At 47.2% G+C, this 27,910-nt stretch overlaps 1 protein-coding gene across 1 annotated transcript in view; it reads right to left on the bottom strand.

The window, feature by feature from the left end:
• HEPACAM2 (HEPACAM family member 2) overlaps window positions 1–27,910 on the bottom strand; it is a 108,634-nt gene that overhangs the window by 40,975 nt on the left and 39,749 nt on the right. The window contains exons 2-3 of the mRNA XM_066584970.1: window positions 27,092–27,448; window positions 4,133–4,417 (exon numbers count right to left, since the gene is read on the bottom strand). Of these exons, the coding sequence (XP_066441067.1) occupies window positions 4,133–4,417; window positions 27,092–27,448 (642 nt within the window). The remainder of the gene's footprint in view (window positions 1–4,132; window positions 4,418–27,091; window positions 27,449–27,910) is intronic.

Consider the following 27,910-nt stretch of genomic DNA (forward strand, 5'->3'; position numbering starts at 1 on the left):
AAAGTAACGAGCCCAAATTTCAAATGCAATTTTATGAAAACAGTATATAAAAAACCCCAGCGCTCCAGGTGGCAGACCACAAATAGGAGAGTAATAGCTTACTCACAGGGGGGTCTTAAACCAGGGAGGATCCGCATTCCAACTAACATCGACTATTTAAATCTCACCTCTCACCGGGACTCCAGGCATGGTGGACTGCTCACACCCAGGGCAGCCCGCTTATGCCAGGTAAGTCTGCCTCTCTTTTTAGAGTAACTCTTCCTCTAATCCCAGGAGCGCTTCTTTTGTCTCAAAAATACAATTTTATGTTAAAATTAGAGATGAGCGAGCGTACTCAGCCACGCCCCTTTTTCACCCGAGCGCCGCGATTTTCGAGTACTTCCGTACTCGGGCGAAAAGATTCGGGGGGCGCCGTGGGTGAGTGGAGAGTTGCAGTGGGGAGTGGGGGGGGGGGGGAGAGGGAGAGAGAGAGGGCTCCCCCCTGTTCCCCGCTGCTACCTCCCGCGCTGCCACGCCTCCCCCCGCCTCCCGGCGCCCCCCGAATCTTTTCACCCGAGTACGGAAGTACTCGAAAATCGCGGTGCTCGATCGAGTAATTACTCGAAACGAGTAGGTTCGCTCATCTCTAGTTAAAATGTAATGTTCAAGCACCAGTGCCCTCTTATTGAGAGAAAGCCATTACATTTAACTTTAAGTAAAGTTTGTGCTGCCTCTGCCTCCGTCTGTCACCGCCGCACCATGTAACACCACCCACCAGTTTCACAGCTACTTATTTTTTGTTTGCATAAACTTATTCCAACAGCCATAACTTTTTTTTATTTTTTCATCTCCTTGTTTGTTTGCAGGACTAGTTGCAGTTTTTATTGGCATAGCTTAGGGTTGCATAGAACCTATTTAGTTCGTTTTGCTAATTTTTTCAGGGAGGGTCCGTGTAAAAATAACAGTTTGGATCATGCTTTTCAGTTCATTGTGCAGTATAAATTACTGCATATGTTTAATTTATTGTGCATATCATTATTATTTGGCCTACAACAAATATGATTTTTTAATAGATATTTTTACACAATAAAGAAAAATTACTTTTTGTATTTTTTTTCAATAAATGTTATTTCTTTATTGAACTTTTTTTAGTTGAACTTTTGATTCTTTGTTTGCATCCATAATACATTGTAATATTCCTATCTGCCCACAGTGCAGAAGTGCTTTAGATGATGCTGTGTCAGGTACACCTGTACTCATTTACCCTTTCTACACATTGCAGGGAGAACTAGTGGTTATGCCCCCCTAGAACAGATATTTATGACCTATCCTAATTCCTTTCAACATATATAGTAATATATTTTCTTTCAACTCAATTTTTATTTCCAGCTGATAGATAGATATGAGATAGATGGATAGATAGATAGATATGAGATAGATAGATAGATATGAGATAGATGGATAGATAGATAGATATGAGATAGATAGATACATAGATACATAGATAGATATGAGATAGATAGATATGAGATAGATAGATAGATAGATAGATAGATAGATAGATAGATATGAGATAGATAGATAGATATGAGATAGATAGATAGATAAATAGATAGATAGATACATAGATAGATATGAGATAGATACATAGATAGATATGAGATAGATAGATAGATAGATAGGGTTATATCCCAGCTACTGGGAGGCTGAGGCTGTCGGATCACTTGAGTCCAGGAGTTCTGGTCTGCTCTACGCTATGTTGATCGGGTGTCCGCGCGAAGTTTGGTATCAATATGGTGACTTTGGGGGAGCTCAGAACCACCAGGTTGTCTAAGGAGGGGAAACAGAGCCAAGGGGGGTTCTGGCAGCTGCAGCTTTACACAGATCAAGCATTAACCCTTTATCTATTCCTATATATATCTAGTATCACGTATTGATCCTCTCCCGTCTGCGATCCTCGCACCTATAGTGACCTTTCTCCTCAGCACTATCTGACTTATGGGAAATAGACAACACATACAGCAATGACACAATGTTAAAATATACAGGACAAACGGTACGGTGGTTAATTGTCACATGGTTGTCAACAGATTCTGCATGAACTTGCTTCATATCATAGGGGGACACAGACTAGAGGATTTCCTTTCTCCCCCATTTTCCCCCTTGCAAAGTGGAAAAGATTTTTCCAGCAACAGCTACATTTGTGGGCAATTTTAAGCACAAACCTACTTGGGAGGGGGGGGGGGGGGTGCTAAACACAGACTGCAGAGCAGATAATCGGGAGAAAGCTGTTTGCAGGCAGGATGAGGGGATTTGAGTACTCCTATGCAAAATTCAGTGCAAAAAAAAAAATTGGTATGCCAGGTAAAAACTTACATAGATGGGAGGTGAGAAGCCAGTTCATTTCTGCTGCAGAGCTAAGATGACGCCTGGGTGGCGGTTGAAGGTATTGTTACAGCAGATGCAAAAATGGCCGCTGGGCCATGGCTGGCACTGAAATGGCCACCGAAGGCGTGGCCTGACTGGGCGATGGTGATGGGAGGGTCCAGGAATACTACATACTAGACACGTATTAAGATATACCGACTGGTATTGGCCCCAATAACAACACGGCCATCTAGGGGCAGGACAAAGGGAGAAAAACATCATCCATGACATGGCCAGGGCGGTGCCCTCAGATGGTGAAGAAGGTCTGGCCTTCCTTTGTCTTCAACTCAAAACACATGAACAAAAGCCATCTTGCAACTGCAACTATCTTACCTCAACTTTACGTCACTTACTGAAACATTTTTCTCTGCAAACTTGAACAATCGCCTATCGACCAAAATTACTTCATTATCAGCTAACACGCTTTTCAAACCTTCTCATCTAAACAGTCCGCTTTTGCTATCAATCATTGCCTTTGCAACAGATTGCACTATTTCTTCAGCTGTGAACATTCTAGCGTCATCATCTTATCTACGTCATCAATCTGACCATTAGCGTTACCTATTATTTACGACAAAACAGCATTGTATTGCCCGGTTTTGACGTACACTACCTAGACCTCTAGTGCCCGAAGTAGTTAAAATTAACCTTGAGACTAAACGTTTCTTATCTAAAGATAAGATCTCCTTATCTCAAGAACCCATCAAATCTGCGTCCAGATTTGGAACCAAGATAGCACTACTAAAGATGATGACACAACTTATCTCATTTCTAAACAACAATTTCACAGCACAGAGCAACACAGAACCAGTAAAATCACAAAGCAGGGTTCTTGTATAGACAAGTGACCATGTTACAAAAATGAACCCTTTAGGTGGAAATTACTCACCCAAGCCTTGGCAAGCAGAATGATGGACGCACAATGGGGGAGGGGAGAACAGAACTCACCCGTCTGCTGCAGTCTTACCCCATTGTGGACGTCCAGCAAACCACACGCCCAGCGGTTGGAGTCGCATTTCCAAAGATCACTCGTCAATTTGTCCCTTCGTGTTCGCCAAATGTTATAGGAATAAATCATATTCCAGAAGATTTCACTGGTTTGCTCCAAATTGGTTATAATGAGAAGCTTCATGCATGAATATATGTATTTGGACTCAGGGATATTCCCCTTGAGCCCCCATACCCTTCTGGTTTATTGTAAGGAAGTACAATACAGTTATACTGAATATGACACACCAATTACATGCATACCCCTCCCAACATCACAACAACTCATGATTGGCCTAGTATGTAACGACACTGATGATTAACATATGTTTACGCCCCAGGTGTATGGTGCTATGTGAACATGTAATTTCTAGGAAACGCAACTAGAATAGACTATCAATATCTCTGCCTGGACTTAGGAATCCAAGACAGAGATATGAAGTAGCCCCCCTTTTATGAGCGGAGGGCATCACAGATGTGTTTCTCATGAGAAACACATCTCAGGACCTTGTGTAGTAGTAAATTCAGGATACCAGCATAAGAATGAACCAGTTAACCATTTGACTGCTAGCTATTTTCTATGAAGATGGATATATAAATATATGCATACATATATTTGCATAGGCTTCTTTAAGAAACACAATTACATTATTATTACTACAACAATAGATACTCATCCTGATAAGTTCCCTCTCTATATACTGTCAATATAAAGACTTCTAAGCTCCCTAATACTCACAGTATATGATTGGCGTGATGCTGTCGCTCTCCTCTTTACTGATGTAATTTGAGGCCAGGCAGCTGTAATTCCCAATATCATTCTTCATTACTGGTGAAATAGTGAAGCTGGACCTGTTCCCGGAGAAGCTATACGTGGATCTGTTCGGCAGGAGGCTTCCATTTTTTAGCCATTGATATCTTACTCGGGACCCTTTCATCACGTGACACTTAAAGGTGAGGTTCCCCACATACTCCACCGCTCCGTATGACGGTTCACTCTCAATAATGGGTTTTGAAACTCGAACTAAAAAGAAGAGGAAACAAAATTTACACATGGAAAATAATTGTATGTGATGGTTTCTATCTTTATTTTGTTAATTTACAAAATGTTACAATTTTACAAGGTTCATCCTTCCATATAACAATATTAGTTTCACATTGTAGCAGAATCTGTGTGAACATTTTCATTTGAACTAAATTCCATTATGTTCTATACTCTTTTACCACCTTACATTATGTTAGACCCCATTTACACTGACAGATGATTGCTCAAAAGTCACTTAAATGATAGTCTGAGTGATAGTTTGGAGCGATCATCTTTGCATAGTCTATAGTAGCTAAGTAACTACTATAGAGCTGTGCAGGCACAGTGGGACACCGCCGCTATCACTCGGCGAACAATACAGCTGTTCTGCATAAGCAAACAGCTGTATTGTCCTCCATGATTACAGCTCACGTCCTGCTGTGAACTACATGAGCGGAACATGAGCCGAAAGAATCTCATCTGCGCTGCCAACTGTGATAACAGCCTGTACCGCTGATAAAGAGTTCATCGCTCAATTTAAGAAAACTAGAATTGAACGATGAACGACTCGTGCACGAAAACTGCACGATGTCCATGCATTTAGATGCAACAGCTATCGCTTAAAAGATGGCTCTGGGCGACTTTTGAGCGAGAATCGTTGTATCTAAATGGGCCTTTAGGCCGGTTTTATACCTGCGTCGCGAACCTCCGACTGGATGTTCTATAGCAGATCTGGCTGAAAATTCCTGGAAGACAAAGCGCTGCATACAGCACTTTTTTTTCTGTCCAAAGGCAGGAAAGTGAGCGGACCCAATTATAGTCAATGGGATCCGTCCGATGCTGTCCTCTTCTGTCCAGAGACGGAACTGTTCGGCCGCAGGGATTCCCCTTTCCTGTTCCCCAAATGGAGGAGGAAAGTGGAATCCCCATCGCAGATGTGAGAGCATCCCCAGGTGTTGCTTTTATCATATGTGTAATGCAAGATGTGGTTGTCAGGTTCAGAAAACCCAACTCGTTCAAATGACCTATTGTAGTATACTGGTTTTGTCCAGAATAGGTCCTTAGGGTGCGTTTACACTTTGCAGAAACGCTGCGGAAAAACTGCAGTGGAAACATTACTATTAGGCTGGGTTCACACGGGGCCGATTTGCCACGGAAATTCCGTGCGGAATTTCGCCGCGGCAAATCTGCATGCAGCCGCTAATCCCAGGATTAGCCAGCCATGTGGACGAGATTTCTCAGAAATCTCGTCCACACGGGACGGCAAATCCGCTGCGGCTAAGCTGGCAGAAGCCGCCGCTCCGCCGCTGCTGGGCGGATTTGCTGACCGCAGCATGTCCATTTTTTTTTTCTGCTGCGGCCGCGCTCACCTCTATGGGAGCGCTGGCCGCAGAGGAAGAGCGAGCGGCCGGGCCGCTTTAAAACCGCCGCGGGTTTTGAAGCAGCGGTTCTCCCAGCGGAAATCTCGTGGTTTTTCGCTGCGGCCAAACCGCGAGATTTCCGCCGGGAATCCGCCCCGTGAGAACCCAGCCTTAAAGTGAATAGCATAAAAGCAAATCTTGTTCACATGTAGAGGAAAAGAAATGCTGCAGATTTTCTGCTGTAAGGTCGCTCTCACACAGCCCGCTTTTTACCCCGATTAGCACGGCATTTCAAACACGCTAATCACGGTACAACCACTCCATTGATTTCAATGTGGCCTCGCAGACTAGCGCTCGAATGCCGTCTGCACTATTTTTGTGTGTTTTAGTGCTTCTTAGTGCACCTTATCACCCATCACTATGATGGGCTGCGTTAAAAATCCCTGTCAAATACTGTATTCAAAAACGCAACGCAAAGTTGCAGTAAAACACGGTTTCGAACGTGGCGTTTTGTGAATGCATGTATAAGAGCGGCGTAACTGTACAGTAACTCTGATCTGCCTTTTTGCTGTCGATCCGCTGCGGAAATTCCACAACAAAACTACAGCATTTGCTCAACATGTGAACGCATCCCTAGTAGGGTTATGTCAGGATAGACACTGGGGTAAATCGTTAGAATATACCAATAATTTCTGATTGGCAGGTGTCTGTCTGCCATGACTCCTGGGGGTTCTTAGCTTGTGTTAGCTCTGCTCAGCTTTTTCTAGAGATTGCATGGAAGGCCAGTTACAGTCAACTGCCAATCATGTGGCCACCCAGAGAATACCAAGGGGTGCTGACCGTAGACAAAGTTGAACAACACTTTCATAGAGGCACAGCCTCATCGTTCTAGTGATGAGCAGTTGTCTTAGCAGTTACACCCTTGCCAAAACAACATTGAGTGCCACCAATGTCTATCTCAAGAAAACCTTTATATTTGGAAGCTGCAAAGTGTTGTGGATGTTGGGACGATCTTTAGAAAGTATTTAGAGGGTCTGGATAGGGTGCAGATATGGGATCTACCCATTGTTATGCCCACTGATCCTGGCCGCTGGTGTCCTCTACCTCTTCTTGCCATCAGGCGTGGCCAGTGCTGTATCCCCAGTGTTACGTGTGGCATCTCCTGGTTCCCACAGGGTGAGTGCGCATGCCCAAATTGCCTCTTAACCCTTTCCAATCCAATTTGTATCCTGGTTTTCCTAGGGGGCTTACTCTTTTTCTGCAGTTATACAACGGCGCTATCTGCTGGCTAAAGCCAGTACTGCATAAGGTGACACGTTGGATAGGCTCCGACAGCAGAGAGGCTGGCAATATACAGTAAGAGAACCCCGACGGACGTCTTCCGGCATCGGAGGTGTACAGCCTTAAATCATAATGTCTTCAGAGGTCAGACATTGGATTGGAAAGGGTTAAAAGTCCAGTATGCATACCCAGCTTTCCAATCCCCCATCAATCTTGACATGTCTTGAGCTTTGTATGGCTTCTTCGCCTATCAAGAGGTACCTGAGCAATCAGTATCTATACTGTTTGAAAGTGCAAGTATGTCTCTGTCTGGTCTACCAGTATTTGATCCATGTTGGAACCACCTCTCCACTGCTCTTGGCTCCTGTTACTTGACAGCACTTTCTTTATATGCTGCCTGCAATAACCCTTGACCTGATTTACACTAAAGTATCCCACCTGACCTAACTCCTGCTCTGTTTCACAACTGGATCCCTGTCTACACCCTTCAGTCTTGCATTAGTTCTCTTTCATATGGGCAATTGTGTTCTGTGCAATATTTCTGCGTTTTCTCATGGTGATATTGTGATTTTGTAGCGCTCTTTTGCTGGGATTTTTGGAGGAGGGGCTTGAAATAAGCCCTACCCCAAAAATAACCCCTAGCTACTTAAAAAAAAAAACAATACATTACCTATCCGGCGATGTCCGCACTGCAGCACTTCTTCTCTGGAAAGTCCGTGGCACTTGTCTGTAATCTTCAGCCAGCGCTCCCTGGACAGGGGGTTAAAAAATCCCGCCTCTAGGAAGCACTGGCTCTGATTGGTTCGAGCATAGCGGCTAAGCCAATCACTGCAGTACTTGATAAACAAATCACAGCCATTCAATGCGATGGCTGTGATTGGTTCATCCATTGATTGTCTAAGCCGTAGTGCTCCAGAACCAATCAGAGGAAGCGCTTCCTGGTGGCAAGATTTTTTACCCCCCCTGATTAGGGAGCGCTGGCCTAAGCTACAGACAAGTGCAGCAGAGTTTTAAAAGCAGATATGCAGCGGAGCAGACAGCTCCTGTTAGGTGATGTATTGTTTTTTTAACCCCTTCCTGCTCCAGGGCGTAAGTTTACGTCCTGGCAGTGGCATACTTCCCGCAACAGGGCGTAAACTTACGATCTGGAGAGAGCGCAAGATCATAAGTGATCTTGCGCTATCCCGCAGCAGCAGACGGCTATCAGTCATAGCCGGCCTCCCACCGCAACAGCGGGGGTGCATCGGAGATGCGCCCCCCGCTGTTAACCCCTTCCCTATCACGATCTATGTAGATCGCGGCATGTTAGGGGTTCACAGAGGGAGCGTGCTCCCTCTGTGAAGTTGCCGGGCTCTCGCAATGTAATCGCTTAGAGCGTGGCTGGCTGCCATGGCATCCTGCCTTGCCATAGCCTGTGATCGCTATACTGTAAGTGCCCCAGTGGGACACAAATTGTGTAAAAAAAAAAAAGATAATAAAAATGAATAAAAAAGAAAAATGTAACGAAAAAAGTAAAGAAAACCTTTTTTTATGCTTTTTCTCATATTAGCATAAAAAAGGTAAAAAGAAAATTAACACCCCGCATATTTGGTATTGTCGCATCCATAACGACACATACAATAGGTTGCCCATGCTTTTGACTGTGCACGGAAAAAAGCGTTTAAAAAAATGCTAAAAAACTGAGGCAAAATGCTAATTTTTAGCATTTTGACTCCCTGAAGACGCAACAAAAATTGAGCAAAAAAGCCATATATATCCCAAAATGGTACCAATAAAAAATACAGCTCGTCTCACAAAAAATAAGCCCTCATACAGCTCTGTACATAAAAAAATTAAAAAGTGACAGGACTTTGAATGCAACGATTTAAAAAAACAAGATTTCCAAAAAAAGGGTTTTTATTGCAGAACAGTGGAAAAACCTCAACAAAATAAGAATTTTAGTATCGTTGTAATTGTACTGGCCCACAGAAAAAATGGATTGTGTCATTTATGCTGCATGATTAACGCTGTAAAAAAAAAAGTCTATGGCAGAATTGATGCGTTTTCTCTCCCTGCTATGATAAAAAAAAATAATAAAAATTTTACAATATAGTCAATGTACCCAAAAGTGGCACCGATAAAAACTACAGTTCGCCACGCAAAAAACAAGCCCTTATACGACCGCGTCGCTGGAAAAGTAAAAAAGTTATGGCTTTTGAAAAATGGAGGAGAAAATCCGCCAAAAATCGTTGCGTCCTTAAGCCCAAAATAGGCCGTGTCCTTAAGGGGTTAATGTACCTGTTATTTTAGGGATGCACAGTAGGACTTCCTACTGTAAAAGTTGCATCACACTGCACGAAAATCACATTTTCGTGCAATGTGATGCAACACAAAGAAAGGCTCCATAGAGAATATTCAGCATGCTACAATTTTTTTCCTCGCAATGAAGCTGCTTACAAAACATTGCTAATGAGAAGGGACCCATAGGAAAGCCTGGGCTTCACAGTCATGCCATTTGTAGCACTGTTGCATTTCGAGAAAATCATGTGATTTTCTAGCTCGTGTGAAAGCGGCCTTACGGAAAACCTGACCAATTGCATCAGCTGCCCCTTAACTAATATTATTTCTAGGGTAACAGTCTGAGGGGCCTCCACAGCGAAGACCAGATCCTGATTGGTGGGGTGAACAGGTGAAAACTGGGGAACCTCAGGTGCTGCACCTGGATCTAGCTCCAAGTCAAATCAGTTCTGAAGCACAATGGATCCACATCTGCTGCTGGGACACCCATCTCCAAAGTTGCTCAAAGGCCCCTGTACCACATAAGATGACTCTAGTAGTATAAATGGCACATGGTAGGTGGGGTCCTGTTAAAGTTTTATTGTTGGAGTCCGGGTGTTTCAGGTTTCACCTCTGGGTCCAGAGATGCACTAGAATTACCAATAATCTGGTATTTTGCCACCCATTGCTTTCTGGATTATAAGAATTTTAATGCATTATTGAAAATATAACTTTTATGCAGACTTGTTTCAGTTTCTTGAGCTAGACCATTGTTCATATAGTGTTTCTGCCAATTATGGTTTTCATTCAACCTGGTGTGTTTGTTCAGAATGTGGCTGGGAGTAGCAGATGTCTTATTCACGGTCGTTTTATATCTACTATTTACCTACTATTGTTCCGAATCTAGAGCAAATACCACAAAAATGTCTGCTCGATACTATATTAATATACTAGCCTTGTGCTAGTTTGTATGAGAACCTTGCGTTGTCAGTTGTGTAATTTCAGTATTGCTTTCATTCTCGCTGTTTTGTATGAGGTTAATAACCAGTACTTATAGGACTTACAGGGAGTCCTCAGTGTAAGGGCACTTTCACACAGGGGTCATTTTCGCACAGAATAGGCGTGTCAAAAAATTGCGTCTATTAGACTGGGAACACTCTCAATCGCTTACCCGCTCACTTATCTACTAAATAACCAATACTTACAACTTCTTGTTTCTGCCAATTGTGGGGTAGGCCACAGCTTTTATTTATTAACGAATATCAACGATAACTTTATTGAAAAAACTGTCCATGCTGTCCGTATGCTAAAACTTTAAAGTCCGTAAACAGTCCACTGAGGACGTTTGTAAGCCCCGTTCCTTCGGCTTGCAAACCCTCCTCTACTTCCTCACAGCATGGACAAAAATCCGGGCCAAACCAGCTGTGACAACTTCCGACGATAGTCCTTCATAACCGTCCCACCTCTCCCCTATCCCTCCAGGGCGGGTGGGCGGGTGTCTCTTCTCCAATCTTCTCCCTTCTCTTCTTGTCTCACGACTGAGCTCTTTCCGCTCCCCCCCCCTTTCTCTTCCTGTCTAAACTCCACCCCCCTTTTGCTCGCTCTACTTAACCCCTGCTGTACCTGTTCCCAGTCATGTGCCGCCTCCTTAATTAGCTCGCGGCATTCAAGACTGGGAACACTCTCAATCGCTTACCCGCTCACTTATCTACTAAATAACCAATACTTACAACTTCTTGTTTCTGCCAATTGTGGGGTAGGCCACAGCTTTTATTTATTAACGAATATCAACGATAACTTTATTGAAAAAACTGTCCATGCTGTCCGTATGCTAAAACTTTAAAGTCCGTAAACAGTCCACTGAGGACGTTTGTAAGCCCCGTTCCTTCGGCTTGCAAACCCTCCTCTACTTCCTCACAGCATGGACAAAAATCCGGGCCACACGGGATGTGCCGCGTTACTACGGCTCATTCCGTCCCCACCCCACCAACCCGAGCTAAAGCTTTCTCGACCCCATCCTGCAAGCCGGACAGGAACGTATCCAACCCTACATCATTGAGGTGAACACCGTCCCTCCTCAATGCCCCCTTTTCCTTCTCTTCCAGCTCCCAATGGCGCACCGCCACCCCTCCGATAGAGTGAACGAACTGCGACATCCGCATGTTGATCAGCCTCCTGGCTCTATCCACCGCTTCCAGGCTCCTAGCTCCATTCCAGAGCCTCCTCGCGACAATGTCAGACCACACGATGATGCATCCGCTAAAACATTCCCGAAAACGCAGTAAGTCCTGTTTCATGATGACCAACAGGTCTCGTGTCTTTGCTTTTCCAAGATCATTCCCCCCGGCGTGAACAACCAACACCACTTTCCGGGGGGTACTTCTGGCTATGTCCACCACCAACTTCCACATGTCGGGCCATCTTAGCCCCCGGACTCCGTGCCAGGTTACGGATGTTCCGGGTAGGCCTAGCTCCGATCCCAACGGGCGTACTGCTGCCCTCCTTTGTGCCCAGTAAATATAGGAATGCCCGACTATGTGCACCTTCCACGGTTCTGCTGCTGCAAATAAAAACAAGAAAAAACAAAAAACAAGGGCAACCAACTTGAAAAACACTGCCTCACACTAAAGAAAAACGAGGGGCCTTTAGGCCCTAACTTAAATCTCCCACCGCCAGATCGGGTCGCACATAAGACTTATATGCCTGGGACTTCCATCTCCCAAGCCGTTTTAACCCGTCTTCGTTCATTCCACCCGCATCTGCCGACGTGGCCGCACCGATTCTGAAGGAGTGGGTTCCGAATTCCTTTGGATCGAGGCCCACAGACCTCAAAGACGATTTTAACCCCGCCGTTACCTGAAACCTGGTGAGGGGGAGGCCGGATGCGTGGACCAAAAACTGCTCCCCCGCCGGCCTTGCTGCCATGTAACTGGCTACCGTATCTACTGGGCACCAAACTGCGCCTAGCCGCGAGATCGGCACCCACTCACCTCTACCGAAAACGTCGGTTTTTGATTTCTTAATCCTGACCCGTAGCCCGTCGTCTACCGGTACCACATCGTCAAACATAAGACCTCCCGGCATAAACTTGCTCTTCGGAACTAACTCGCCGATCCTGAGCGCCGCAAAAAATGCCAGCATGAACGCCGTCCTAAACAGTAAAACCTCGTACCCGTTGCAACACGTGACCTCCAAAGTGTCCAATAACTTGCACAACAACTGGTAAGTAATCGGGCGGCGGGCATCAGAACCGGCCTTTTCTTTCTTCCACCCGCGCACTATCTGGCGAAAAACGAACTCTTTTGTAACATCTCTGAACCCGTGCAACTTTAGCAAAAAAGCGACGCCCGCAAGATGCTTTTTCGCCGCATCCACCGACGCCCGTCCCGCCCGTAGGGACGCTAACATATCCAGGGTAGCTGACCGGGCCCTCTCGCCCCCAGCTACCCTGCCATCCGTACAACACAACCATTTTTTCCACACCGCATTATAATTTTTCCAGGTTCCCACTGCCACGGATGACTCGACAAGCTTCAGCAGCTCTGTTCTGCCAGATCCCACAAGAAAAGCGGGCAGCGTACTCCCAACGCATCCGCCTGAGGGTGCCGCTCTCTGAACCGCTCCATCTGCGAACGAGAGAGCGCGTCAGCTGCCACATTTTTATATCCCGGCACATGCTTTGACCGTAAATATATATTACGCTGTAAACATCTCAGAACCACATGTCTCACGAGTGCCAACACCGATGGGGAAGATGACGACTGCCGATTGATAATGTGCACCACCGCAGCATTATCGGACCAAAAACACACTTTGTGATCTTGTAACTCCTCACCCCATAGTTCCACAGCCACCACCAACGGGAAAAACTCCAATAAAGTAATGTTTTGATTCCACCGCTTTGTTATCCAGGATACTGGCCATGGTTCCCTGCACCAGTGGTTCCGGAAAATAACCCCAAAACCTGTAGACCCTGCAGCGTCCGCGGACAGGCTAAGACCTGTACCCGACCACTCTTCCTTAGGGCACACCACCTGCCCATTGAACGCTTCCAAGAAGATTTTCCATGTGTGTAAATCCCCTCGAATCCCTGGCGTGACTCTAATAAAATGATGCGGCTCCTTTACACCCACCGTCACTAGCGACAGCCTCCGTGAAAAAACGCGACCCATGGGTATCACTTTGCACGCAAAGTTCAATAAACCCAAGAGGACCTGTATTTGGCGCAGCGTAACTTTTTTACACCTTACGACATCGCTAACCGTCTGCCGGAGGCGGGCAATTTTCTCGATCGGTAATCTAAAAACCATTTCCTCTGTGTCGATTTCGATCCCTAGGAAAGTTAACCTTGTCACCGGGCCCATAGTCTTTTCCTCAGACAATGGGACCCCCGCCTCCTGCATCAATGACCGGAATGTGCGTAACAAAAAACCGCAGGTGCCCGATGACTCCGTACCGATAAACAGAAAATCGTCAAGGTAGTGCGTCACCGATGTGATGCCCGTTTCAAACCTGAGCATCCATTCCAGGAATGAACTGAAAAGCTCGAAGTAATAGCACGAAATCGAGCAGCCCATCGGCAGACACATATCATAAAAGAACTGATTATCTACCTTGCAACCCAACAAGTGGAAACACTCAGGGTGAATTGGCAGTAGCCGAAAAGCCGACTCAATGTCGGCTTTCGCTAACTGTGCCCGCTTACCTGCTGTTCTGACCAAAGCGACCGCCTGGTCAAATGACGCATAAACCACCGATGCTTGTTCCTTTGTAATACCATCATTTACCGACTCCCCTTTTGGGAAGGACAGATGATGGATCAATCGGAACTTGCCCGCCTCCTTCTTAGGGACTAGCCCCAACGGTGAGACCCGCAAGTTCGCGAACGGTGGTTCGTCGAAGGGGCCCGCCATGCGGCCCGCCGCCACCTCTTTGTTAACTTTTTCTCTGACTAATACTATATTATCCAGGGCCGACTTTAAATTTGCGCACAAGGTGGAAGCAGGTTGAAATGAAAAGGGGATTAAAAAACCGTCGGTAAAACCTTGCCTAAGGATTCTTGCTTCCTCCCTCCTGTGGTATCTGTCGAGCCACTGGAAGAGGTACTTGCTTTTCACCGGGGTTCGGTGCTCCACTGGCACCGCCCCCGGCGACTGGCTGTCTCTGTTTTCTGAAGCAGCGCACCGCGGAGTGTTGTCCTCCGCAGACCGAACATTCGTGCCTAAACTTGCACGTCGCGAAAAACCGGCAGTGGCCCTCATTATAGAGCCAGCATGACCCGTTTGGCCGCGGAGAGGCCGCGGGGGGCTGTTGCCCGCCCCCCGCGGCACCCCCTTGAAAGGTAGTTTTCTGCGGGCGTTGAGCTAAAATGAGTTGCAACCATACATCGGTCGCTTTTGTCGCCCAACTCACGGCCGTACCCGAAACGCGCCGACGAAAGTCCTCGTCATAGCGCCACCACGCGGTGCCTCCGTGCAACTTATATGCACTGAAAATGGTGTTAAGATAGACCAACATCTCGGGACCTTTTTTAGGGTACTGTTGGCATGTAACGTACGCCAAAACCGTAAACGCTTGAACCCAATTACAGAAAGTCTTAGTGACCTTCGGTTTTTTATCCACACGATCCGACACCCTCTCTTTATCAACCGTCACATGGTCCAGAGACAACAGAGACCATATATCCACATAAACACCTTTCCGGATCTTATCGAGTAGATCATCCGACACACCGACCCCCAAGGGGGCAACCCCGCAGAACAGCGAGTCTGCGTATCTCAACCCTTCCATCGGGTCCACTTCACCTCCGGCTGTTAAGCCACCCTCCTGCCCCACGGGTGGGCCCGCGCCCCCCGGGGATCCACAGGACACCGATAAAACATCTTTTTTATCCATTTTACTCAAAAACGATTTTAATACTAACACCAAATCATTTTTCTCCGCCACCTTGGCGGGATCCATTACATTTTTCCAAGCATTTAAACAGTCTGACTCACCGGCACGACCGTCCTCCGGCATCGCCAAGGGCGAGGTCCCTGCCGTCCTTCTCCCAGGGCTCCTGCCTCTGCTGCTCGATGGCTGCCGCGAACTCACATGCGGAGCGTCGTTTGTTGCATATCCTCCCGCTGTCATAAGGTGGCCCCGCTCTGGCCGTCCTGGGGGTGTATCCCGCCGCATGTGGCGTATGTTGTGCCTGCTTGTTGAAGGTGTTGGCGGAGGTTCCGCATGGCGGTAAGTATCCTGGTGGTGCCGTATACCTGGACTCCTGGATCCGTCGCCCAGAGACTCTCCGCTCGGCCTCCTTATGCTCTCGCTTGCTTGCGCTCCTACTCTCGCAAGCTCACTCTCACGCCTTTGCTGATACCTTGCCCTCCTAGCTCTCTCGCGTTGTCTACGCTTGGCACCCAAACCTTGCCTATTGCCGCTTGCGCGACTAGCGTAGCCCTGTGAGGAATCCCCCCCACCCGACGATGTTGCCACCACGAAACGTGGGTTGACATAACAAAGCCTCTGTGCGCTAGGGACCGCTATCGCTTGTTGCTGTGGAAGGTAATATCTGTGAGCCGCGCGACCGCTATGCTCACGAGTCTGGGTGCTGACTGCGTACCCGGTGCCAGCGGGCGGGATGTAAGTGACATACCGGCTATGTCGCTGCTTATGGGTAGGGTGACCCACATAAGCCCCGATCGAGGGACCCTCCGGGACAAGGGCAACCAAGGGGATCCCCGCTTCTCCTATAATCTCCCCACTTTCCCTAACTCCCTGAGCGCTCCCTGCCCTGGTGGCTGCACTGCTGGTAGAGCTGGTGGCCGGGCTATATCCCCTATCCCTCCCCCCCCCAGGGTTATACCTCCCGGGCAATGGGTTTAAGTGCCTGGCCACCTGAACCTCTGAGGACGCTCCTCCCCCCCTCCTCCCCGGTACCTGGCGCTGCTGCCTTGCTATGCCGCCATCTTGCCTGCCTTCCCGCCATGCGTCTGCACGTGGCTCGTGCCTCCTTGGCTGCTCCATGCTGCCGGTGTCTCCTGCTGCCGTGCGCCCGACTGCGCGCTGGCTCCTGGACACGGAGCCCCTGCTTGATGCTGCCGATGCCCCTCTGTTATTTTGCAGACTGCCGCCCGGCTGTTCCCGCTGCTCCTCCGCGGTCGCTCCAACCGCCGCGCGATTTGAATTTCGCGCCTCCGCCCTCGTGGCGCGTCCCGCGCCTTGCATCATCTCTCCGCTGCGGCCGCTCCTGCGGCCGACCCTCTTGGCCGCGGGGCTCGGACTGAGCCTCGCAGGGGGGTTCCGTCTTCTCCTCGGGCGGCCTCGCCCGGCATCCCCCGGCTGTTCCGCTCCCTCGGCTGCCGCCGGCAAAGCTGTTGCGGGCCCGACTGGCCTTCCGGACTCCGACCCCGATCTGCAGCTTGCGATGATCTCTTCCAGCCATTCCGCGCCGTCCGTCTGGATCGCCTCCCGAATCTGCGCTCGCAGCTCCTCCATCTTCAGATCTTGGGACTTCAGGATCGCCGGACGCGGTTGCGTTCCCTTCTTCCTCGCCGCTTGCAGGTACTTCTTCGCCGCTTCTCCTCTTCTGCTGGATACTCCTTCCTTCTGCCGAACCTTTTCTCCGCTTTCTGGAAAAACACTTTTCACCCTTGGCAATCTTCTTACTGCTGCTGTCTCTTCTCCAATCTTCTCCCTTCTCTTCTTGTCTCACGACTGAGCTCCTTCCGCTCCCCCCCCCTTTCTCTTCCTGTCTAAACTCCACCCCCCTTTTGCTCGCTCTACTTAACCCCTGCTGTACCTGTTCCCAGTCATGTGCCGCCTCCTTAATTAGCTCGCGGCATTCAAGAACCAATGGTTTCCTATAGAAACGTTCAGATGAAGGAATTTTAGACACATCTAAGGTCCATGGTCCGTGAAAAGATAGGACATGCGTGGCTACAATGCTCGCATCTAAGGTCCGTGGTCCAAGAAAAGATAGAACATGCGTGGCTACAATGCCCGCATCTAAGGTCCGTGGTCCGAGAAAAGATAGGACATGCGTGGCTACAATACCCGCATCTAAGGTCCATGGTCCGTGAAAAGATAGAACATGTGTGGCTACAATGCCCGCATCTAAGGTCCATGGTCCGAGAAAAGATAGGACATGCGTGGCTACAATGCCCGCATCTAAGGTCCATGGTCCGAGAAAAGATAAGATATGCGTGGCTACAATGCCCGCATCTAAAGTCCATGGTCCGAGAAAAGATAGGACATGCGTGGCTACAATGCCCGCATCTAAGGTCCGTGGTCCGAGAAAAGATAAGATATGCGTGGCTACAATGCCCGCATCTAAAGTCCATGGTCCGAGAAAAGATAGGACATGTGTGGCTACAATGCCCGCATCTAAGGTCCATGGTCCGAGAAAAGATAGGACATGCGTGGCTACAATGCCCGCATCTAAGGTCTGTGGTCCGTGAAAAGATAGGACATGCGTGGCTACAATGCCCGCATCTAAGGTCCGTGGTCCGAGAAAAGATAAGACATGTGTGGCTATAATGCCCGCATCTAAAGTCCATGGTCCGAGAAAAGATAGGACATGCGTGGCTACAATGCCTGCATCTAAGGTCCGTGCTGCGTGAAAAGATAGGACATGCGTGGCTACAATGCCCGCATCTAAGATCCGTGGTCCGTGAAAAGATAGGACATGCGTGGCTACAATGCCCGCATCTGAGGTCCGTGGTCCGAGAAAAGATAAGATATGCGTGGCTACAATGCCCGCATCTAAAGTCCATGGTCCGAGAAAAGATAGGACATGCGTGGCTACAATGCCCGCATCTAAGGTCCGTGGTCCGAGAAAAGATAAGATATGCGTGGCTACAATGCCCGCATCTAAAGTCCATGGTCCGAGAAAAGATAGGACATGTGTGGCTACAATGCCCGCATCTAAGGTCCATGGTCCGAGAAAAGATAGGACATGCGTGGCTACAATGCCCGCATCTAAGGTCTGTGGTCCGTGAAAAGATAGGACATGCGTGGCTACAATGCCCGTATTTAAGGTCCGTGGTCCGAGAAAAGATAGGACATGCGTGGCTACAATGCCCGCATCTAGGGTCCGTGCTGCGTGAAAAGATAGGACCTGACCTATCTGTGGTGCATGATGAGCAGGGCAAAAAGGGAGGGGGGAGGGAATTCAGACATTAGAAGTCATTAGGAGGATTTCTACCGATCACCAATTGCAAATCTATTGCAATTTACAGTATAATACATATGAATAGGGCGATGAAAACCTCATTTGCACTTCATGCTATGGATTTTCAAATCTGCATTATGCTTCTAGCCATGTTTTTCACAGCTGATTTCACCCTTTGCAATGCATAGGATGAAATGCATGATAAATCCACGGCCAAATCTGTAACAAAATCCGCACCTGAACCTACCCTTTCAGAAAGTTTGCAGGTTGGGAGGGATATTGTTTCTCCTTGAAGAGAAGGCCAATGAGTAATGAGCAGATTTATAGGCCATGCAATGCTCCTCCGCAAAATTTAGTATGGAAATGAGAGATGGTATAATACCTTTGCAGCGCCACCTTCAATGTCTGACCTTCTAACAGGCTTTGTAACATTACACACTGGGAGTATAAGCTAAAACCAGAGTCTACTGCAGAAGTAAAAGATTACCATGTACAGAATGGCTACTTTATGTTCAAAAGGTTTGTATTAAGACAGCAGTTTTTGAGTATCAGTTATGAAGGCACAATTAACACCATGGAATAGTTATATTACCCATTCTCTCTTGGTAAGTGCTTATACGTGTTCTAAGAAATACTCCTGTCTCCACTTTTGGTAAATATAGAAAAAAAAATTACAAAAAACCCAATATATGGGGGGATTGGGGGTGGGGAAGGACAGGGTAGGGGTAAAACAGGACGGGGTATTGGTATTAGGCCACTTATAGTTCTCATGTTCCATGGGAACAGTCTGTATGCAATTATTCAAGCCTAGGTCTCCCCCGTTGGGATCCAGTTGTCAAACCTCGTGGAATGCCAGATAGAATTCCAGGGTTGTCAAATAGCATAGAAGTGTGGGTGTGTATTGTCCTAGTCTGCTCTCATCTCTTCGAACCTCATGACGGTATTCATCGCGTCCACCCCCATCACCCTAGAAGGGGGGAAGAAGGACTGTCATTTCCTGGGAGCGAGGATGAAGAACCATAGGAGGCCCTTCCTAGTAAGAGAAACAGAGCCAGGGAATATGAATAGTAGGTCAGCTTTAGGAGTAAGCTCGAAGGATGACCCAGATGGGCCACGATGTCCCGCCACAACGTGACTATGGGAGGACATTCCCACCAGATATGAGTAAGGGCTCCCACAGACTTGCGTTTGCGTTTTTTGGTAACACGATTGTCAATAGGACTTTCTAATGTTAAAAACGCAACGCAGCGCAACTTGCATTTTTGGTGCATTCCGTTGCGTTTTTAACATTAGAAAGTCCCATTGACAATCGCGTTACCAAAAAACGCAAGTGTGTGGGAGCCCTAATAGTGTTCGGTTCCAGCGGAGCGCAGTCCCCCCCCCCCCCTCCCCCCACACACACACACACAGACACACACACACAGGTGCGGGTTGATTGAGCTGGCTGGGTGTGGATTTCTCCAGCCAGTCAATCCCCCGGGTCTCAGGCACCTGTGTGTTGGGTGCCTGTGTCTCTGCAGGCTCCTCTTTAAGGTGCGGTACTGTTAGGGTGTGCTACTGGGATGTGTTGTTCTACATGGGTTTCCAGCAGCGCAGCCCCACAGGTGGGGGTTGATTAAGCTGATTGGGTGTGGATTTCTTCAGCCAGCCAATCACCACCGATCTGCTGCTCATATATACTAGCTCCTCTGCTAAAGACTGCTGGGCTTCCCTCTGTTTGTACAGTGTAAACAGTGTCACGTTCCTGCATGTCTGTGCAGGGTGCCGGACGTGTGGTGTGAACAGTACTGTTCAGGGTACATGGTGTTCGGTGTTGTATGCAAATCCCTGGCATGTTGGTGTGAGCTGTGTTCAGTCCTGCTGTGTTTCATTTATCATCTAAGTCTAGGTAGCTCCCTACTTTTCAGCGCAGGACCGTCCTTGTTGGGACGATCACCCTGCATGCAGGCAGATTTCATGTGGAAGTTGTCTCGTCAGAGTAAGGACCCGTGAGACAAGGACCCTTAAAGTGGGCTCACGGGTTTAAGTATCTTTGCCAAAATACGAACAATACCTTGCATCGTATCTATTTATATCTGTTTATGCGTGCGGGTATGCTTAGTCGTGTTTTGGGTGTTTGTCAGTCAGTGTGTTATGTCTGTCCATGAGTTATGCTCACTGTTTCTGAGTTCCACCAGAGTTTCACCAGTTAGTGAATGTGAAGGACTTAGCAGAATGTACATGTTTCAGGTGGGAGGTATGTGTTTTGTTTTGGCCCCTCCTCTGTGTGTGTGTTATGTCTGTCCATAAGTCCAGTTCACAGTTTTCCAGCTTCCGTCTGAGTTCCTGAGTTCTTGGGTGAACTGGAACTAACAGAATGTACATGGACCCAGGCAGCAGTGACTAGATGTAACACATGGCTTCGGAACATCTCCAGCACAAAGAGGAAATCTGGTTGAAAATTTTGTTCAATCTCTCCGGAGTTCTGTACCACCTAGAAAGGATTTGGTAATTGAGTTCTTGCAGTTTACATGACACTGCCATCCTGTGTGTTAAGATATGGGCTTTATGCCATAATTGTCGTGACAGGCACTTACCGAGCTCTCTCTCACGCTCCTAGGTATCCCCGGGCTTTATCCCCCATCTCAGAATGGCTGTTTTGGGGTTTCGCCCCTTGTCAGTGTATAGTAGGTGTCTGGTTGGCCAGGTGAAACCCTGCAACAACTGTCTACATATGGTTATCTTTTCCTTCTGGAGAAGATTCTGATTTGGCAGTCGTGTTACAAGGCCTGTTAGAAGTTCAGATGTTGCACTGCAGAGGCAATATACAATCTCCATTTGCATACCAGAAGGTCTGCAGGAAAATAAAGGGGAACTACAGGCTGTTGGAGGGTGAAGTATCGTAAATACAACCTAAGCCTAATAGAATTTGAACTTTGTGATATATCTTTATCTGCTGTTCAATAAAGATGGTCATAAATGGAAAGAAGTAATATAAAAATAACATTTTTTTTTAATAAAGGGCCATACGCTTTCTGTTTTTATATAGGTAAAGCTTAATCACTGTGTACAACTTTCTAATTTACTTTGGGTTTTAATTCTTCACCCGTTATCACAATATGAGTTTGCTGTCAGAGAATACGAACGCTGTTATGTGCCTTCAGAGGCAGTAAACCTGTACATATATAGTCCTGCTCTCAGATGAGATGTGAACCCCATTGTATCCAGTCTAGACAATGCTCTGTGAGCTTAACAGCCTGGATTTCAGATTAATACATTGTACATACAGTAGCTAGTCCTGCGATCATCTGAGAAGTGCATACGGTTGTATGCACTGGTATAACTGTAGGGGATGTAGGGGATGCGGTTGCACCCCGGCTCAGGAGCTTTAGGGGGCCCATAAGGCCTCTCTTCTCCATATAGGCAGCCAAGTACTATAAATAAAGATTATAGTTGGGGCCCCTGTTACAGGTTTTGTATTGGGGCCCAGGAGTTTCAAGTCACGCCTTTGGTTGTATACATTCTAGACAATACTCTGTGAGCTAAACAGTCTGGACTACATTGTAGTAAAAGAGAGATTTGTTCAGCTATTGCTTATGTGTTTTGCTCACAGAGCATTGTCTAGACTAGATACAATTGTATCCACTTCTCAACTGAGAGCACGACTGGCTGTGTACAGGATTACTGCCTCTGAATGTACACAGGAGTTTTCTCATTCACTGACTCCATTCATGGCAGCTTTGGTGGCCTTCAGAAGGCCCCCGGCTGCCATGGCAACCGAACGGTACCTCACAATCTCATCTCAGGGAAACTGTTCGGAACAACTGAATTCCAATCAGGGCATTTAAATGCGATTACCGCGGCTGTCAGAAATAAGAAACAGCCAACACTTGCCCTGTACGTAGCAGGATTGGCTCCCAATCCCGTTTCATACAAACTCTGACGCTGGAGAGTGTACTTGTACGCCCAAGAGCGTCAAAGGGTAAAAGATTACCTTTTGGTATAATGTTTTTCATAGCTCAGTAGTACATGTAGACACATGAAACCTAGTAATATATCATATTAGGAAAAAGCAGCATCTTCCTCACCTTCCAACAGCCTGTAGATACCTTTATTCTGCCTGCGCGGTTTATGTAAGAGCAGCTTCACACGCACGTATGCACAAAATCGCTCACCTTAGCACAACGTGTTTGCGCATGACCGAGGATGATGAGGTTGATTTGTGTGCATGTCTGCGCCTATTACTACATAAAAACACAGCAAATATGCAGTTGCATGCTGTGGTAATGCAGTAGTAAGAGTGGCCTGTAAAGGGCCTCTGAATGCAGTTACTGTGTGGTTTAGTTAACCTGAATCGGAAAGAAAGGGTTAACTCCTGCTGGGTGTGGCAGGAAGCAACATAAGTCTGTTCCTGTCACACTCAAGGTGGAAGTAAAGCTCAGTATAGCTGCAAGGGCTGAAAGCCAGAGGTCCAGTGTGGACCAGTGAGAGATGGTGAAGGAGCCGCTTCAGGAACTCGGAGCCTGATCCGGGTGGACCAGTTTGGGCCCATTGCCCGTCTGATGGGGAGGACGCCCTCCAGACACCTCGGAAGGGGACGGGACCCTGTGGGTTGTGAACCCTAAACTTATGGACTGTGTTTATGGTATGCTGAAATACATTTGTTGTGCTGTACAAATAAATGCTGGCAGGCGCCAGATTTAAGAAAAAGGACAAAGGTCTGTGGAGTATTTCTACACGTGTGGTGCTCATTCCGGACCGAGAGGTCGGTGTTCCGCAGGCGAGGAACCCCACTTACAACAATGCATATTCACTGACATTTTTTAGACCCGATGCCAAGAGACAGTGGGGAAAATGTGACATCAATTGGGCCATCGTTCGTAGAGGGGATCTCCATGCAAATTCATTTGCAAGTCATTCAGTTACAAATCAGTGTGCATTTAGATCAAGCTGAAATGAAATGACTGGTGACATATCACTTGTCATCCTGCTGGTGACCATCTTTACATGGCACAACTATCATTTGCCTTCGCTCTTTCGAGCGATTATTTGATCCATAGTTGTCCCATGTAAAAGTACCTTTAAGATAAGGTGACCAGATTTTCCCATGGTCAAGCAGAACAGAGGGGTGTGGTCAGGGGCGGGGCTTATCACGATGTATGATTTTACCTCTGTCATTATAAAAAGTACAGAGCCGGTTCAAAAAAGATGGCACAAATTCCACAGCATTTCTGCATCTAAAAAAACTGTCAAAATCCGTGCCATTGGTGCGAATTTTGACTGATAATTAGCTGCGTACCCACAACTGATTTCATACTATGCGTAGCCCTCTGTAGGCCTTCCGCTGTCAGCGCTCTCCGCCTTCCGGTTCCCAGCGGCCTGTAGTGGCCTCACCCGTCCAGTGGCACCGCACCTGACAAGGCCGCTGAGAACTGGAAGCCGGGGAGCACTTACTGCGGGAAGCCTACAGAGGGGCTAAGAGGGAGCGTTGCATAGTATAAAATCAGCTGCGGATACGCGGTTCATTTTCAGTCAAAATCCGCACCAATAGTACAGATTTTGACAGTTTTTTTGATGCAGAAATGCTGCGGAATTTGCCGTGGAAATTTCTGCGCTGTGGACATTCCATGTGTGAACCTACTGTAAGTCAGCTTGATTATTGCTGCCACATGCAGAGTAGTCTCAATAGCAATAGTGACCCCAATAGTTGTCTCAACAGCAATAGTCACTCCCCTCCCCCACAGTGGCCTCACTAGTAATAGTTACCCCCCACAGTGGCCCTCAATAGTGATAGTGACCCCCACAGTGGCCCTCAGTAGTGATAGTGACCCACACAGTGGCCCTCAGTAGTGATAGTGACCCCCCCACAGTGGCCTTCAGTAGTGATAGTGACCCCCCCACAGTGGCCCATAGTAGTGATAGTGACCCCCCCACAGTGGCCCTTAGTAGTGATAGTGACCCCCCCACAGTGGCCCTCAGTAGTGATAGTGACCCCCCACAGTAGCCCTCAGTAGTGATAGTGACCCCCCACAGTGGCCCTCAGTAGTGATAGTGACCCCCCCACAGTGGCCCTCTGTAGTGATGGTGACCCCCCCCAACAGTGGCCCTCAGTAGTGATGGTGACTCCCCCCCCCCCCCACAGTGGCCCTCAGTAGTGATAGTGACCCCCCCCCCCTCCACAGTGGCCCTCAGTAGTAAGTGAGTCCCCCTCAGTGCCAATACTATTACTACTGGGGCTGATATAGGGGACACTATTACTGATAGTGTCTCTTATATCAACCCCAGTAGTAACAGTGAACCACCCCCCCACAGTAGTAGTAGAGCCCCCATGAAACCGATATACTTACACTCTTCCTGGTCTTCAGAGCGCGCTACTTCTCCTTTTCTCGTCGCTGCTGCGGGAAGAAGTGTGTGTGCACCCGCACCAGTGCCTCCTCCCTTGTCCTCTCCTTTTGCGTAACTAAAGAGGAGAGGTCAGGGGAAGGGGGGAGGAAGATCCCAGATGCACACACCGTCATCAGTGTGTGCATCTGCCACAAAGCTGCAATGTGATTACTGGCGGGGAGCTGCAGCACCCTAGCTGGTAATCACTATGGTGACCAGAAGTCCTGAAAGCGGGACAAGTGGCTTTCCCGTTGGGGTCCTGGCAGACTGTCCCGCTTAAATCGGGTTGTCTGGTCACCTTATTTAAGGTGTTTATCCAGGCAGCGTCTGTTGGACTACATTAGGGGTGGAGCGGAAGCACTGTTCTGATCCCTGTGTAGCAGCTGGCACTTGTAATTACTTGCAAGCGTAGCTCTCATTGATTTCAATGAGCAGCGTTTGCAGTTACCAGCACTGGAAGCTACACAGGGGTTGGAGCAGTCCTTCCGCTCCGACCCCAGTATATCCGGTGGCTGCTGCCTGGATAACCCCTATAGTACACCAACTGAAAATACAAAGAAGAAAGAGGAGGGTGATGGATGATGCTTCTCTCCTGTGTATGATGTGCCATTATAGAGGAAGAGGAGCAGCAGGAAGGTGCAGACACCAGACCAAAGCACGGCTCTCCACCAGGAAGAGCCGTAGTATGCACGCTACACACATTTCTGGCTGCACTATATCTAATACATACCTTCAGCTGGCTAAGTACTCGTATATTTGTGATAACTACAGTTTAAAGGCTATATCCTCATCTAAAATATAAAAATGAAGCAAATGTGTAAGTAGTTTTCCTTAAAGGCTCACTTCAGTGAAAACACAGTTTTCCATGCCTGCCCACCTCACCTGATTGCTTGTTAAACTTTACAGGTCTCATGTGTGTATTCCAGTCACTTTCCTGCAATGCAATCACCTGTCTGATACTTATCAGACACCATGTTGAGAAAGATTTTTTTTTTACCTTGTTTCACATCTATCCTATGATGCATCAGCACAGCATTAGTTGAGGCTATACCATTTTTGCCTACTGGGGGGCAGTTTAATTATTACAGTCACCTAAATAAGCTAGAGACCATAAGTATACAGTCAGGAGGATGAGCTGTGATCTCCTCTATTATAACTGTGTGACAGGAGCTGTGTGATCATCATCAGTAATTGTGCTAGGATGATCTGCGTTCCCCTTAACAAAGTTTTCTCTGGTAGGGATCATGTAACAGCACCAAATAAACTGAGAATTTGACTGAAAAATGAACATGTAGCCTCAAGTAGATCTGAGCTGGTCAGAACAGAGATCACATGACCATCTGAGGAAAAAGAGGCCAGGAGTTTCAGACAGAAAGAAATAACTAAACAAGGTAACTCTAGATGACTATACATGGAGTGGCCCTTTAAACATTGTCTCCTGCTTTGTGTCTACAGCTCCTATGCAACTTTATGTATCTCTATGGTAACAGACTGCAAAACAAAATCTGTGTAGTCTGATACCGCAGTCATACTTCTTTCTATCTGCCCCTTAAGGCAAGGGTTCACATACATCAGTTGTATTCAGCCAGCATTTTCACAGTGGAGCTGGACAGAACTGATGCCATTTTTATGTATTTTGAGGTCTCGTCCGGCATCCAAAGCCAGACATACAGCCGAATCAGAACGTTGAAACCCACATTCTTGTATCTGGCTTTTTGACAGGTCTGGCGCAACAACTGAAGAACCTTATACATGGAACAATCTCGTAGACTAATATGATATCACTCCTTGTGTCAGTTTCTCATTGGTATTTGATAGCTGGAGGGATGAGATATAAGACTCCCCGACAAATGTGAACCTAGCCTTACTTTTGTTAATAGGTCTTTTGGAGAAATCAAACAAACTAGAGGAGTATCATGAACCTCCTATTCTACTATGTAAAATATATTAAAGGGGTTTCTCTGATCTGAAGTTGATTGGTGAAGTCCACCACCCAGAACCCCCACGATCAACTGATCGCTGGACCATATGGAGCTAACGTGTTATACTGACGTCAGTGGCCCAGGATGGTATTGCAGGCATAGATTCCATTCCATGTAGAGCTCTGAATTTGTAAAACCCCATTAAAGATAAATTAGGAAATGAATCAGCAAAGAATGTTGTATCGAAAAATGACATGGTGTGAGAAGGTAGGGATTCACTTTAAGCTTCTATGGCCCCGAAAAATGGACATTGCATGCAATCAGCACTACTTACTATCCACAGAGACTTCAATCTTCTGCGTTGCAGACATAGTGGTTTCCCCTTGTATGTTGACTTTGACAGTGTAGTTCCCCTCATCACTCATATGTAATGAATTTATCAGCAGGGAGGCATTTGGCGGATGCATTGTAAACTTGTGCTGAAATTCCAGATCTGGTATGAACGTGTGATTGAAAGAGGTCAGCAGACACGCAGGGGGGGCCGGCGGCCTTTCAAGCAGCCATATGATCTGAACCCCGGATGCAGATGCATTAACATCATATTGGATTGGTAAGATAAGAGGCTGCCCCTCAGTGCCATGTATACTTGGAGATGGTGCCGTTAGCTTCAGTGTAGAACAGGTGCCAAAAACTGTAGTAAAGCAAAAGAGGAAAAATACATGAAAATCTAAATTGATCCCACATTGAGCATCACATTTTAGGTTGCAGCTGCTTATTGATGCGTCTCTCTTAAAGGGGTTGTGCCAGAACGGAATGTTATGTCCTATCCACAGGATAGAGGATAACTTTCAGATTGGTGAGGTTCCGACTGCTGGGACCTCAACTGATCCCTAGATTGGGGGTCCTGAAGGTCCTTACAGGAATGGAGTGACTGTTGAGCATGCGCACCACTGCTCCATTCATTTTAATGGGAGTGCCGGAGATAGTGGGGACCTGAAACTCAGCTATTTCCAGCTGTCCCTTAGATAGAGCAGCAATGCATGTACTGTCACTCAATTCATGTAGGTATATTCAGTACCTACTTTTTCAGGATCAGTGGGGGGGGCTAGCAGTCAATTTCCCACTAATCTGAACGTTATCCCTATCCTGTGTA

The sequence above is a fragment of the Eleutherodactylus coqui genome, chromosome 12 (genome assembly GCF_035609145.1).
Source record: "Eleutherodactylus coqui strain aEleCoq1 chromosome 12, aEleCoq1.hap1, whole genome shotgun sequence".
Classification (NCBI taxonomy): Eukaryota; Metazoa; Chordata; class Amphibia; order Anura; family Eleutherodactylidae; genus Eleutherodactylus; species Eleutherodactylus coqui.